At 42.4% G+C, this 15033-nt stretch overlaps 7 protein-coding genes and 1 further gene across 7 annotated transcripts; 4 read left to right on the forward strand and 4 right to left on the reverse strand.

The window, feature by feature from the left end:
- Positions 1 to 187: 187 nt before the first annotated feature.
- MSD1 (aspartate--tRNA ligase MSD1) lies at positions 188 to 2155 on the reverse strand (the record flags this gene model as incomplete). Its single annotated transcript, XM_003647699.1, has 1 exon — positions 188 to 2155. One exon carries the CDS (start codon positions 2153 to 2155, stop codon positions 188 to 190), a length of 1968 nt encoding a protein of 655 aa, XP_003647747.1.
- Positions 2156 to 2425: 270 nt separating this feature from the next.
- Positions 2426 to 3367, reverse strand: SWD3 (Swd3p; the record flags this gene model as incomplete). The annotated part of the gene is made up of 1 exon (XM_003647700.1): positions 2426 to 3367. The coding sequence occupies one exon, from the start codon at positions 3365 to 3367 to the stop codon at positions 2426 to 2428; it is 942 nt and encodes a 313-aa protein (XP_003647748.1).
- A 419-nt stretch (positions 3368 to 3786) lies between these two features.
- UMP1 (Ump1p) lies at positions 3787 to 4233 on the forward strand (the record flags this gene model as incomplete). The annotated part of the gene is made up of 1 exon (XM_003647701.1): positions 3787 to 4233. One exon carries the CDS (start codon positions 3787 to 3789, stop codon positions 4231 to 4233), a length of 447 nt encoding a protein of 148 aa, XP_003647749.1.
- Positions 4234 to 5245: 1012 nt separating this feature from the next.
- On the forward strand, positions 5246 to 7366 carry Ecym_7080 (GYF domain-containing protein; the record flags this gene model as incomplete). Its single annotated transcript, XM_003647702.1, has 1 exon — positions 5246 to 7366. One exon carries the CDS (start codon positions 5246 to 5248, stop codon positions 7364 to 7366), a length of 2121 nt encoding a protein of 706 aa, XP_003647750.1.
- A 133-nt stretch (positions 7367 to 7499) lies between these two features.
- Positions 7500 to 8117, reverse strand: SEC66 (Sec63 complex subunit SEC66; the record flags this gene model as incomplete). The annotated part of the gene is made up of 1 exon (XM_003647703.1): positions 7500 to 8117. One exon carries the CDS (start codon positions 8115 to 8117, stop codon positions 7500 to 7502), a length of 618 nt encoding a protein of 205 aa, XP_003647751.1.
- A 308-nt stretch (positions 8118 to 8425) lies between these two features.
- Positions 8426 to 10147, forward strand: NPL4 (nuclear protein localization protein 4; the record flags this gene model as incomplete). Its single annotated transcript, XM_003647704.1, has 1 exon — positions 8426 to 10147. One exon carries the CDS (start codon positions 8426 to 8428, stop codon positions 10145 to 10147), a length of 1722 nt encoding a protein of 573 aa, XP_003647752.1.
- A 475-nt stretch (positions 10148 to 10622) lies between these two features.
- On the forward strand, positions 10623 to 12751 carry Ecym_7083 (the record flags this gene model as incomplete).
- Positions 12752 to 12962: 211 nt separating this feature from the next.
- Ecym_7084 (uncharacterized protein) lies at positions 12963 to 15032 on the reverse strand (the record flags this gene model as incomplete). Its single annotated transcript, XM_003647705.1, has 1 exon — positions 12963 to 15032. The coding sequence occupies one exon, from the start codon at positions 15030 to 15032 to the stop codon at positions 12963 to 12965; it is 2070 nt and encodes a 689-aa protein (XP_003647753.1).
- Between the last annotated feature and the right edge of the window lies 1 nt (position 15033).

Genomic DNA, 15033 nt, shown 5'->3' on the forward strand with positions numbered 1-15033 from the left:
TTAGAATAATCACATACTACTTAAGTATGAATAATGATATCACTCCGTTGGAAGTATGTTGTCTATTCCCCAGAAGGCCATGAACTTATATAACAAATATTGATGAATATTGATGAAGAATTGCGCCTGCAAAACATCAGCCCTCGGAACTAGCTTAAAATTCCTATAATAATATGTATATTTATATTCAATCCTCGCGATTTTTAATTCTTCGACTAGAGAGGTTATAATTCCTTAGTGTCTCATCATTTACTGCACTGGGGCTTCCTACAACTAGATCAGATCCAGTGATACTTTTAGGAAACGCAATAACATCTCTTATAGTTTCACTACCACATAACATAGCTACAAGTCTATCAAATCCAATGGCAAATCCTGCATGTGGTGGAGTTCCCATTGAAAATGCACGCAACAAATGACCAAAGATGACTTCTTCAGACTCAATTTTTAATATTTGATTAAAAATATACCGCTGCAATTCTGGGTCGTGAATTCTGGTAGAGCCACCGCCCAATTCGACACCATTGACAACAAGGTCATAGTGCTGGCCTAAACAAGACAGCGGATTATGACTCAATGCATCATAATGCTCCAGCTTTACCATAGTAAATGGATGATGTGTAGAAGTTAGTTTATCCTTTTCATACCGTGGATAAAGCTGTTTAGATTTAGAATATGCCACTGGAGATTCTACTGGAGAGAATAGAGGGAAGTCAACAACCCAGCTAGCTACATCTTTATTCGTTGTCTGATATAACTCCTTTCCACGCTTTGATTGAATCACTAACTGACGTAGCCTGCCCAAAGGAGTTGGATTTTCAAATATTGCATGTTTGGGTTGTCGTGTACAGCCACATATAATATCCCCAACCTTCAACCTGAGGAAATTCTTGACTAGTTTCGGGTTTTCAAAATGTGCAATAGAAAGGAATTGTTCAAACCATGTAGATTCCGTGCCTTCATTTAGTATAGGCACAACAATTGGGGTTCTATAATTGTATTCCTTGCTATTTGAAAGATGCGCCCAGTTTGCTTCATAGTCCTCAGAGCTACTAAATGCATTGCGGAGCACCATAACTTCAAATACGGGGAAATCCCTATTGGCGTGGCCGTGTACGTTAAATTCATTTAAAGCTATCAGTTTCAACTCTGCGAACTTCAGGTTTGGTTTATCAATACCATATACGGTCATAACCTGTTCGTAACTGAGCTGCTTTATGGGAACTTCATCGCTGACAGGAACAATCTGACCTGATTTATCTAAAGTATGCAAATTACCATTTTTGCATAGGGTATTCCATACGTCAGTAACCGTTTTCTCTACTACAGCCATGACGTCTGTAGAGTTAGCAAAGGCCATTTCCAGGTCAACTTGAGTGAATTCTGGTTGTCTGTCACTCCTGAGATCCTCATCTCGAAAACAACGTGCAATTTGATAATAGTTTTTAACGCCACTTGCAATTAAAAGTTGCTTATATTGTTGAGGAGATTGTGGTAAAGCATACACAAGAGGATTACCATCGTTCTGATATCTTGTGGGGACTAAAAATTCACGAGCACCTTCTGGAGTGGATTTAAACAACAGAGGAGTCTCTATTTCTGTGAATTTGAAGCTATCCAAAGTGTTTCTAATTACTTTTGAGGCTTCATATCTGGTCTTTAACCGTTCCTGAAATATGGGTAATCTTAATTGCAAGTATCTATACTCTGGAGGATAGTTACCAGTAACTTTGAAATCTTGAAGCTGAGAAGGTTCTTTACCAGAGGCATTTAATGTGTTTATACTTGTTAATTTAATCTCGTATTGCGCATCTTCATGTGGGTTCTGTAACTTCTTTTGAACCAGTTTTCCCTGCACTTGGACAACATCTTCAACTTGGGATTGCTTTAAAAGAGATAAGGAGTCAACTAATTGGATAGTTTGCCCATCGGAATCACGTAACTTCCCAAAAATGAGACTCTTATTCACTTTCTTAGGCTTTCCGTCGATCCAACCGTTTACTACAACATGACGTTCGTTTGGCCGTTTCAAAATATTTTGAATGCTGGATGATTCTTTCGAAAAGGTAAACCTAGATTTGACTGCATCGTAACTTGGAAGGACTTTAAGCAAAGTTGGACAACTATGCAACTTCCTTCTGGTTAGTTTTAACATCGAATCTTAATGGTTATGCACGTCTTAATTATATTACAGGCATAGTTTTCATTCTGTTTAAAAGTTTTTTGAAATAGATGATTGTTACGACCCGAACGTTTTAACTACTTAACACATCGAAGATATATAAAGTGGACGTTGTAATTTGTAGGGAGTTCAGATGATGACTTAGATGCAGTATTTTATGCTTAATTTAAGTACGCACTATGCCCAACAGATATATACTTGTCTATTTTTATCTTGTTTTCTGTGTACTATATTACCAATAGTCTATCTCCATTCCCATATATTACACTTACCATTTAGAGATAAAGTACATACTAGTGAACCTTGGCTACTAATTGACATTATAGGTGACGCTTGATCATGGCATTTAATATCTTGAATAAGTGCTTTAGATTGTGAATCCCAGCAGTAAATGCTACCATCCTCGGACCCGATGATTACCAACGGGTCAATACTACCATCCTCTGGGTATAGAAAGTCCATTCCACAGGAATACTTTGAACGCTTACAACCCCCAGGAATTTTGAAAGTGCGGACCACACATCCTCGTATGAAATCCCATATTTTAACGACACTGTCCAAAGATCTGACAAGCAGAAATTTGCCATTTTCACTAAATTTGACCTGAGAGATTGGTACGACACCATCATCCGTCTGCCAATCTTTATCATAAGTTAGAGTCTTCAAACAATGGCCTGTTTTTGTATCAAAAATCCTGATTAAACCATCATACGATCCAGAACTCAATATCGTAGAGTCACACACAGGAACATCAATAGACACAACAGGATCCGAATGTGCGGACATGGTCTTCAGCACCGTACCCGTGAGAATATCCCATTCCTTTATACTCTCGTCCATTGAGGAGGAGCAAAGCAGATTGCCCTTGCAGTTGTACACCAATGACAGAACAGGCGCCGTGTGGCCCATTAGCTTGTGCAATCTCCCATATTCCAAATGGGTAATCTCAACTGTGAAGTCTTCAGAAGCACTTGCTATGCAGTTCGAATCTGGGGACCAACATATATCGTTTATAGGACCAGAGTGTGTCGTAATATATGGTTTTAAGGTACTTGTAGCAATGCAAAAAACGTAAATCGTTACTCGATGGCAGATTGCCACATGCTCACGACTTGGAGAGATCCTAGCTGATGTATACAGATTATCATCCGACGGAAGCTTGATTGGCAACTTCAATTCTAACATGATGAGCGGGCGGCAAAGAAGAGATCAGTTTTTCCTTTTATTTTGTTTCGTTCTGCCCAGATTAATAATATTCAGACGTACAGATTACAGAGATGGTACCATCTCATGTCTCTTGTTCTTTTAGCTCGAAAACGTGATTACAGGGAAAGAGAAAGATCCAGTAACAGCACATGACTAAACCCCATCCATAGCAGTATATATAAGCCAGCAATTGACTCCTGGAACAGCCTATGTGCATACAGTAACGGTGTAGTCGTACGGCAATCTACAAATGTATGTCACGTGATCAGAAGATATGATCTTTTCTCCTCCAACATTGTCCACATATATACCACATAGCTCAGTGGCAAAAGAGGCCTGGATAAACAATGTTCCTCCTCCACGCCCGCAACAAATAGCACTCACCAACACCCACTACCATGAACGTCGTGCCTCCAAGTGAATACAAGACCTCCGTGTCCACCGTTTCAGCCACAGAATTCAGATCTAACGCCGTCCCCAGTCTTCCCGACACCCTTCGTGGCCAAGTCGGCGCTAGACCACTAAACACACAGCTCAACGACAGACATCCGCTCGAAACAAGAGTCAAGAATTGGGATGCAAACGAACAGAAAAGAAAACTGGAGCAATACAGACAGATTTTTGGCGTGGCGGAGCCCATGAGACGTGTCATGGAGCTTGAAATCGTCCAGCAAACGGATTTCAATCCAATTGCAGACCCCTCGAACATCCATAGAGATATCCTACTGAACAAAGAAGCCTCCATTGATTGGGAAGATATCTACCCAGACTCTGCGGGTCTCTCTGGTGACATTACACTATCCAATGATGTTCATACGAAGATTGAAAAGTCGCTCGGAATCTAAACGTAGATGTCTCCCGCCCTCCACACCAATTCCACATATGTACACGAAGGAAAGCAGGCTGCAGCCTTGCTTCATCTACCGTATAATCTGTATATTATTAATAATGCTCGAAAAGAAGCTACATAGATCGCTGCCCTTCCGCCGTCCATTCGTGGACAGCCCAGAACATACTCCAACGCCCCTGTAGGGCACCGTGCAACGGCCGTACATTCATCGGCCCCGCACAAGTAAGCAAACAAGCAAGAAGCAAGCAACGTTCCAAGTGCCCCCCCACCCCCCACCTGAGACCCTGGTCTGGGGCGGCGTAGCTGTCTTCTCAAGCCTGGCTAGCAGCTCTACTCTTACCCGGCCCGCGATGACTTAAACCGCTCCAGATTTTGGAAAGCGTTTACACCACGCACTCCAAAACACCCATCCACCTCACCAACCGCTCTCTCGAGCTGGTTTTTGGCGTTGGATGAAAATTTTTTCTTTTTTACTATATTAAGGAAGCAATGATTTGACGTGAATTTGGCCTATAAAATCAATTCCCGTCTCTCTTGATTATAGTAGTAAAATAGCAGTATAAAGTTGATTCTATTGTTTTAACGCAGCTTTTGAAGGTCGCCACCCGTCCTATTGGTTTCTACATTCCTCAGTCTTCAATCTTAAGAAGAAATCTCTATCTATTAACCCCCTTGCGTGAAAGCTGCGACCATAATTTTGCCGTGTTCCAAAAAATTTCTAAGTTAACTATATCTGCAAGCATGAATTTCAATCATCAGGAGGGTCTAAACGCTATCAACGCTCAACTGCAGGATTTATCACTTTCTAAGTCTACGCCTTCTTTGCAGAATTCGCTTCTTTATCATAACTCTGCATCTTTATTGGAATCAATTGGAATTCAGCCGGCAAAATCTCCATTTCCCCCTCCTCAGCAGGACAGCACGGTTTTTCAAGGGCAATTTCAGAAACCTCAGCTCAACCCACTTATGGGATCTTGGGGGGACAAGCAACGACTTATCAGCAGCCGATGACTCCGTCAACGCCGTTGTCATCTACAGCTGCCACGCCGTTGACCGCCGACAATGTACCGTTGAGTAATTTTCAATTGGACCATGTTTCATCGGCAAATTCGGTGCCGGTACAGCATCTGCAGCATCTGCAGCAACAAAGTCAGCATCCTGTTCCACCGTTGACGGCATCAGCATCATTACCAGCATCAGGACCAGCAGTGGCGACTGCGCCGCCTGGTTTCGGTTCAAATTTTTTGTCGTCTATGAAGTTTCAAGAGTCTGAATGGAATTATATAGACCAGGCCGGTCAAATGCAAGGTCCATTTACATCTGGGATGATGGACTCATGGTATACGCAGCGGTTTTTCATGCATAGTCTTCAAATTAAGATTAGTAATGGTAGGCTAAATCCGTTTGGAATGGATGAGACTGTGTTTATCACACTGCTCGATCTAATTACGAAGGTAAACGATTTTATTGAGCCTTTTAAGAAATTTGATATTATTTGTTGGCAGTTTGAACAACAGCTATGTGCGCACGAGCAGTCTCACATTCAGTCGCCTGTGGCTTCTCCTGTGTCAGCTCCGCTGCTTTCTTTGTCTCAGCCGGGGACCACCACTACTACAATGACGACAACGACAACCACACTGGCGCCTGTCAGACCGAAGGTGGCGGCTAATATTGTGCAGTGTGATTATAGTTATAATGAGCTCATGCAACTCAAAGATAGTGATGGTGGCTACTATCGGCAAGTTTCCGTTGAGATTCCCATTTCTAAAAGTGTGAAAAAACTGAGTGATGAGGAATTTAGCATAGAGTGGGACGCACACAATGTGGCAATAACTATCATGAGGGAGGCCAGTGAGCGCGATGCTCGGCTTAAGGCCAAATCAGAACCTGAGAACCAAAATCAGTTGGCAGAGGAAGTCTTGTCGACAACTAGTATAGAACCGGAGCAAGTTGAAACGCCAGACGCCAAGATATTGGAATCTGGATTGACAGAAGCTGTTAACAATATAAGCAAGAACGTAAATGCCAATGGATTAGCTTCTAGACATACATCCACTGAAGGGCTCAGTGTCATATCAGAAGAGAAAACGACGACGAACTCCCAAGAAACAACGACGACGAACTCCCAAGAGATAACGACGAAGAACTCCCAAGAGATAACGACGACGAACTCCCAAGAGACAACCGCGAAAGAACGAGTAGCAAAAAGGGAAATAACAACGAAACCAGCACCGTGGGCAAATAAGTCCTTAGTTGTTGTAGAAGGTCCGTCGTTAATTGAAATACAGAAGAAAGAGGAGGGAGAAAAGAAGAAACGTGAACAAGAACTCCTATTGAAAGGTCGCAAACAAGCAGTAAAACTCCAGCAGGAACTTATGAAGGAGGAAACCACGCAGGTCAGCATTACCTCTGTGGCTTCTTGGGCTAGTAAGACCAAACCGTCAGAGCCTGCTAAACCGGTTAAAAACTTTGATGAAGTATATCAAGAACAGATGAAAGAGAAGGACTTCATCGAGGAACAGAAAAGATTGTGGGAAAAGGCACAAAGAATGTATAAATCGCAAAAAAGTACTTCTAATGTAGCTGATAATGAATGGACAACGGTAAGCGCAAAGCAGACGCAGAAAAAGGCGGTGCCCAAATCTGTACAACAACCAATAAGTTACGCTAGTCCTGACAAGCTGCGTGCCGTTAGCTCTAGTAGCAATTCAAACAGAGCCCTACCAAGGAAAACTTCCGTAGCTGCTGCTCCAGGAGCGCCTGTTATAAAGCAACCTGTACCAACATACGGAGGTAATGCCTCAACTTCAGCTCGCCAGGAATTTTTGAGGTGGTGCAGATCACAAATGAAGCTTCTACCGGGGATAGAAATCAACAGTGTTTTGGAAATGCTGTTGTCATTGCCTGCCGGGAATGAATCCCAAGAGATCATTGCTGACACTATTTACTCAAATAGTTCCATCATGGATGGCAAGAGATTTGCTACAGAGTTCATCAAAAGACGTATAGAGTGTGAAAAGAAATTAGTGGACCCGTTAACCTGGAGTCAAGCTTTATCATTGCCCGAAGGTGAACAGGACGACTGGGAATTCCAAGTCGTGGGTAAGAAGAAGGGCAGAAGGCATTAAAATTGACTCCTTTTTTAATATATATAGTGTACACTAAAGTTAGCTGAGTATAGTTTATATTGCGGAGGCTAATTAGATATTTGACACATGTGGAAAGGGATTATGGTGAAGCAGAGATCGCTTGCTGCTACGTTCATTCAATCAATTTTCCGTTGTCATCAAAACTTAACTCCCACTGTTCGATCGTAATCTTCTTTCTAGTTAGAATGGAATCATATCTTCTATGTAAAGCCTGATTGAAACATATTTCTTTGGCCACAGTCACAAACATTTGTGGCCAACCTGGCTGCAAACTCTCTGCTTCTTGAATACATTCTTTAAGCTCGTGGTCGACCAATTTCATCTCATTTTGATACCGCTGCCAGTAGTCATCCCCAACAGAACCATTCTTGTACAGTATTTCCATCTGTGGAGTAAATTCCTTGAGTTTAATAGTCCTTCTTACCGCTTCAGCTCCTCTATTCAAAAGTGCTGCCTTTAATACTTTGTCATGAACTTTTTCGGTCAGACTCAATTCCTTTAACTCAAAATATAGATCTCGAGCATCATGTTCATCGAAAATACTAGGTAGTCTTGACCGCTCCTCCAACTTCTTTCTCCTATATTGACTAGCAAATATCATTAACGAAATTATTAGAATAGAAACGTATATCAACGGTGTATAAAAACTAACTTTCTTTGTTTCCGCCTGAGACCCCTCTCCTTCCTGGAAGAAAGTCTCATTGTATCCTGTTTGATTATATGAAGACATAGTACCTTACAAAATACTTCTATCTGGCCCACTGATGCTCTCGATATCTTCTGCTTAAGGCTTTTACTTTTGGCAAGTAATAGTGAATTGACAGCCAGTTCCGATGCATTTTCCAGGTTCAAAACTTTTCAACTTCATCTTCCCCTTTCGGAGCACGAGATTTCTATTGGTATATACACTTCGCCACCGGACAGCAAAGAACATCACCACTTCTTGTTATACGCCCAAAAGAGGCTGGTTATAGATACACATCCTTAGGTGCTTTGCTGAAAGTGTTCTGATTTGAAAGCTGTGTCTAAGATAGTGAAATGTTAATACGGTTTAGGTCCAAGAGTGGAACACATCGTGTTGAGTGTCAGGAAAGCGATTTAGTGGGCGACATAATTCGCAAATGGATAGATATTGTCCGTGTGGCAGTTGATTTGGCTTCAATTTCAATTGCAACAGCTGATAATCCGAGGAGTAATACCCCAGTGACAAAATTAGCAGGAGAGACAGTGAGTTCGTTGGCGTTAAAGCATGGGGACATGCTGACCGTTACGTATAAGGAGGCATCTGATTCAGCACCGGTACAATTTGGAGTGCAAAGAGAAGTCAAAGTGAAAGTTAAGGAATTGGCAGTAGACGAGGAATTAGAGAAGGAAGAAGGATTGATTCAACGCAAGAGGTCTAGGCTTTGTAGACATGGTGACAAAGGGATGTGCGAATATTGTTCACCGTTGCCACCGTGGGACAGAAGTTACCAGCAAGAAAACAGCACTAAGCATATCTCATTTCATGCTTATGTTAGGGAATTGAATGAGCACACGAACAAGGCTAGCGGCAGTTCTTACATTCCGCCTCTAAGCCAGCCCGACTTCCACGTAAACAAAAATTGCCCTGCAGGCCATGTTCCCTGGCCTCGCAGTATCTGCTCTAAGTGCCAGCCGTCTGCTATATCCTTGCAGCGGCAGGAGTTTAGAATGGTAGACCATGTTGAATTCCAACATAGCGAACTCGTCAACGAGTTCATTGACAGCTGGAGAACTACTGGTATGCAGCGGTTCGGCTATCTCTACGGGACGTATTCCAAATATACCAACACACCTCTGGGTATCAAAGCTGTCGTGGAGGCCATCTGGGAGCCTCCACAACATGACGAACAAGACGGGCTCACGATGGATATAGAGCAAGTCGCACTCGAAGTCGGTCACGTTGATAATCTGGCTTCGGAAATGGGTCTCATGCGTGTCGGCATGATTTTCACCGACCTCACAGATTCAGGGAACGGTGACGGTACTGTGTTTTGCAAACGTCACAAAGACTCCTTTTTCCTTTCCTCCTTGGAAGTCATCATGGCTGCAAAGCATCAATTAAACGCACCAAACGCCTGCCGTTTCAGCCAACAAAGCCGCTTTTCCTCCAAGTTCTTCACCTGTGTCGTTTCAGGGAATTTGGAGGGCGAAATTGACATCTCTGCCTACCAAGTCTCAACCGATGCCGAAGCCCTTGTAGACTCTGACATCATCTCAGGCTCCACCCACCCTTCCATGGCTTACATTAACGAAACTACACACAATCGTTACGTCCCGGACATCTTCTACATGCGCAAAAACGAATATAACATCACCGTCAAAGAAAATGCAAAACCCGCATTCCCAGTAGACTACCTAATCGTGTCCCTAACCCACGGTTTCCCCGTCCCCTCCGCCTCGAATGCCCCCAAATTTCATCGTCACACGGGTTTCCCCTGGACAAATCGCCAAGCTCTGGGCCAATCCCAAGACTACCTAGAACTCAAACGCTACATCTTACCTACTGCAAATTCATCTGATTTATTCAAACTACAACAACAGTTATCAAACTTCCATCTCTTGCTATACATCCATTCCCTGCACATTCTAAACTCCAAGGAGTGGTCTCTACTACTAGCCGCCACCACTTGCACGCCTTCTACAGAACCTTTTACAGAACCTCATCCCGCCATTCATGAGTTTGTGGTCTCACCAGGATGGCAAACTCTTCTTCTGCTTCTCCAGGAGGCCGCATAGCGCACAGATCGCCCACCGCCAGCCTAGCCGCCCATCCAGTGACCGGCCCCCGGGGGACTGGCGGGAAGTCCGGTAGGTGGCGGTCTCCCCTAGCCCTAGTGTCTAGGTTCGTCCCCCCACCTCCAGTGCCTGGGCTGCCGTGAGGCCAGCTTGCGTTTTCTGGCCAGCTTGCTTTGCCTAGCTGGGCGGGCTAGGCAGCCTACGCTCACAACCGCCACCGATGGTAGCACCTCCTTCCCCTCGGCGGTTTTTTTTAATTTTTTCTAGAAGGTTCGGGATCATGTACTACGAAGGGAATGGAAATTTGTAAAAATTTTCTGTATCATACAAAAATAGGCGAATTGAGATGATCAATGATACTGGTTAACAGTACTTTAACAGAGCTTAGAAGAGGTTATATAGTGTCAACCCAGGTTAAAACATCGGTCTTTGTATCATTCAGTGCATAGAGGTTCAATCATTAAATTTGTAAGATATGAGTATTCCATTTGGTTTGGATTTGGGTAACAGTAACTCAGTTCTTGCAGTTGCAAGGAACAGAGGGATCGATATTGTCGTAAATGAGGTTTCCAATCGTTCTACTCCATCGTTGGTTGGGTTTGGGCAGAAGAATCGGTATATCGGGGAGTCGGCAAAGAATAAGCAGACTTCAAATATTAAGAATACTGTTGACAATTTGAAGCGGATTGTTGGGAAATCCTTTGACGATGAGGATTTTAATGAGGAGGCCAAATTTTTTCCTTCAAAGTTGGTCAAGATGGCCGATGGTAAGATAGGTGCTCAAGTGAGGTTCTGTGGGGAGCAGGAAACTTTTTCTGCCACCCAGTTAGCTGGTATGTTTATTAATAAAGTGAAGAATACGGTTAAGGAGGATACCAAGGGGAACGTTACTGATGTTGCGATTGCTGTCCCTGTGTGGTATACGGAGGAGCAGCGTTATGCGATTGCAGATGCAGCTCTTATCGCAGGGTTGAACCCCGTGAGAATCGTGAACGATATAACGGCAGCTGCAGTTTCTTATGGTGTGTTCAAGACGGATTTACCTTCAGGGGATGAAAAGCCACGGATTGTGGCATTTGTAGACATCGGACACTCTTCTTATAACTGTTCTGTGGCTGCTTTGAAGAAGGGTGAACTCAAAGTATTGGGAACTGCTTACGATAAACACTTCGGTGGTCGTGACTTTGATCGCGCTATTACAGAGCACTTTGCGGATCAGTTCAAGAATAAGTACAAGATTGACATCCGTGAAAATGCTAAGGCTTATAACAGAGTGCTTACAGCAGCTGAAAAGCTAAAAAAGGTTTTGTCCGCGAACACTACAGCTCCTTTCAACGTTGAATCGTTGATGAATGACGTGGACGTTTCTTCCCAGTTGTCACGTGATGAGCTTGAGCAGTTGGTTGCTCCACTATTGGACCGTGTCACTGAGCCTATTACTAAGGCGCTAACAGAAGCTAAGCTCACTCCAGAAGATGTGGACTTTGTTGAAATTATTGGTGGTACTACCCGTATTCCATCGTTGAAAAATGCCATCTCAGAAGCCTTTGGTAAGCCTTTGTCAACCACATTGAATCAGGACGAAGCCATTGCTAAAGGGACCGCGTTTATCTGTGCTATACACTCTCCAACCTTGAGAGTTAGACCCTTCAAGTTCGAGGATATCCACCCTTACTCCGTCTCATACTACTGGGATAAGCAGGTTGAAGATGAGGACCACTTAGAAGTCTTCCCAGCGGGTTCCCATTATCCATCTACTAAGTTAATCACCTTGCACCGCACTGGTGACTTTGTGATGGAGGCAAAATACACTGATAAAAAGAATTGCCAGCGGGTATTTCAGAGCATATTGCTAAGTGGGAAATTTCTGGCGTCCAGCTACCAGAGGGTCAAACTTCTATCCCAGTCAAGTTGAAATTGAGGTGCGATCCATCTGGTATGCATATTATTGAAGATGCGTACACTGTGGAGGATATCAAAGTAAAGGAGTTGATTCCAGCTGCTGCTGACGCCCCAGAAGATGCAGAACCAGAATATAAAGAAGTCACAAAGACTGTCAAGAAGGACACCTTGACCATCAAGGCCAAGACTTTTGCTCTTGACGAAACTACGTTGAACGAATATATCGAGAAAGAAAACGATTTGGCAGCTCAGGATAGATTGGTTGCTGAAACTGAAGATCGTAAGAACGCTCTTGAGGAATATATTTACACTTTGCGTGGCAAGTTGGAAGAGGAATATGCCTCATTCGCCTCTGATGAAGAAAAGGACAAGTTAAGAGGGATGTTAACCAAGGCTGAGGACTGGTTGTACGACGAGGGCTACGACTCTACTAAAGCAAGGTATATTGCCAAGTACGAGGAATTGGCATCCTTGGGCAACGTCATTAGGGGTAGATACCTAGCAAAGGAGGAAGAAAAGAGACAGGCTTTGAGAGCCAAGCAAGAAGCTGCTCAGATGGCTGAAATGGCTGAAAAGATGGCTGCTCAAAGAGCTGCAGATGATGTGCAAAAGCAAGAGGAAGTTCCAAAAGCTGAATCTAAAGAACAACAACCTAAGAATGATAAAAAGGTTGATGTCGAAGGTGATGTAGATTTGGAATAAAAACAGCATAGAATTTTAGTAAATTAACCTGTTTATTTTATCATTATTGTTCTCCTATCCCCAAATTTTTACAAGCCACTTTACAAAAACTGTGTACCGTTAGTAGCTATCTCAAATGATAAAATATTGTCGTTATAACCTTATGCGTCATATAAATCAGTGACAATAAATATGTGTATTCAAAAGTGTCTAAGGACACTTACTGCGTTGGCTATGCTAGTTCTTGAATGGAGTTTGCAGCCTCTCCACCGTTAGTCAAGTTCTCTAAGGTATCAACTACAGTAAGCGCATCATCTAGGCTAACATAAAGGCCTGCTTTAAGAAACTGCATAAGCTCTACAGAGGTCCTACTGCCAAATGTTATTTGTTTCTGAACAAAATTCGCCTGTAGCTTCGTGATACCACTCTTATTAAGTTTATTTTTTAAATCGTGAATTGAAGGTCTGGCGAATAAAACAAACGTGCCTCTTTTGTGATAATTGACGACCATTTCAGTCAAAGCTTGCAAGGCAGACATATCAATGTACGTCATTCCTAAAAGATCAAAAATCACATAACTAATATAACTTTCACTTTGGCTCCCTGCCGACGCTGACACTGGCCGAAGGGGTGTTGGATAAGATGGATGAACCTTTAGTGAGCCATATTTTTCTAGTCTAGACAACCTCTTTTTCAAGTCTGAAACGTTAGAAAATATCAAAGGCTCTGGTATTTTAATAACCATTGTTTTCTCAATTTCTTCTAGCGGGATCTGTTCACTTTGTTCTGCATAGATGTTTTGAAACTTTTTGGTAACAGGATCTCGTCCAAGTATTTGCACTCTGGACTGCGTGGTATGCTTCAACAACCTTATCATTGTTAAGCCAACTCCAATTGACACGCCAAATTGAGGAGACCAGACAAGTGTTGTGACTACAACTGCAACGAAAGTTAACAATTCTTGATAACCTCCCACCGACCAATAGAAGAATAAATCACTTGGTATCTCTTCAAGCAAGTTATATGCAATATATGAGATGATAACCGCAAGGACACACAAGGGCAAATAATGGAAAGCACCCATCATATAGTTCATGCAAAATATAGCTGCTACAGATACGACAATTCCAGCCATGGGCGTTTGAGCACTACATAAAATGTTTAGTTTACTTCTTCCATAACCTCCGAATGCAGGTAATGCACTGAAAACTGAAGATACGACATTAATCAACCCCAAACTTACAAGTTCCCTATTTGAAGAAATATCAATGTCAAATTTCTCACCAATTGCTTTAAACGCAGTAGCAGAATCAAATAAACCTAGAATGGCAACTAAGAACGATATATCAAATAGCTCTTTGAATTCTTTAAACGATGTTATTGGCACCTTAAAATGATTTTTGTTTGGTGGTAAATTCCCGATGATACGGGTACCCATTGTTGAGCTCCAATCATTATAATATGACAAATAAATAAAACCGGCAACCACTAATAAAAGGTCTGGGAAAAATCTGCATAGCTTTGAGCCACGCTTCTCGGTAAAATACTTCTTAACATATTTGCAAACCATCAAGATGCTGAAAGCTATAAAAGAAAGCTTCATGCTAAATGAATCAGCATGTTCAGGACCATATTTAAGGATAAAATTAAATTTATCCCACGTAGTAGTCCCTGCATTGCCTTGAGCAACTTCGTCTCGATATAAATCCTCTAATTGTAACTCTGGTAATAATTCTGTTATCAACATCATAATAGCAAGCGCAAATATGAACCCTCTTAAAAATGCTTTGGATATTGCATTATCAATGAACCCCATACGGAAAAGACCCATAGATAAAAGAATAAATCCAGAAGTACACGCAATAACAGCAACCGTCACCAATGAATCCACAGACTTATGCGACCAAGCTTCACAACTTTGTCCAACAACTAAAGATACCACAGTCTGAGGGCCGACAACCATAGTGGGGACACTACCAAACACAGCATAGATTAATGGAGGGATTACGAGTGAAAACAATCCGGCATATGGCGACACATGGGCCATTGTGCTCAAAGAAATAGCAAATGGTATCTGGAATGCAGTAAGCGAAATACCAGCCAACAAGTCCTTTCCTAGCTTCTTTCTATCATACTCTGGAAACCATTTCAATATAGGTAAATAATATGAAATGTATGATTTTGTGTTTAATTTTAAAGGCTGGTCTACTTTAATGGCTCTATAACTTCTCAACGACGGAGTTGAAGTTGTTTGCAGCAGCGGGCGCCTATCTGGTAACAAATTTTGTGATTTGCTTCCCATA

This window comes from Eremothecium cymbalariae, chromosome 7, assembly GCF_000235365.1.
Source record: "Eremothecium cymbalariae DBVPG#7215 chromosome 7, complete sequence".
Taxonomy (NCBI): Eukaryota; Fungi; Ascomycota; class Saccharomycetes; order Saccharomycetales; family Saccharomycetaceae; genus Eremothecium; species Eremothecium cymbalariae.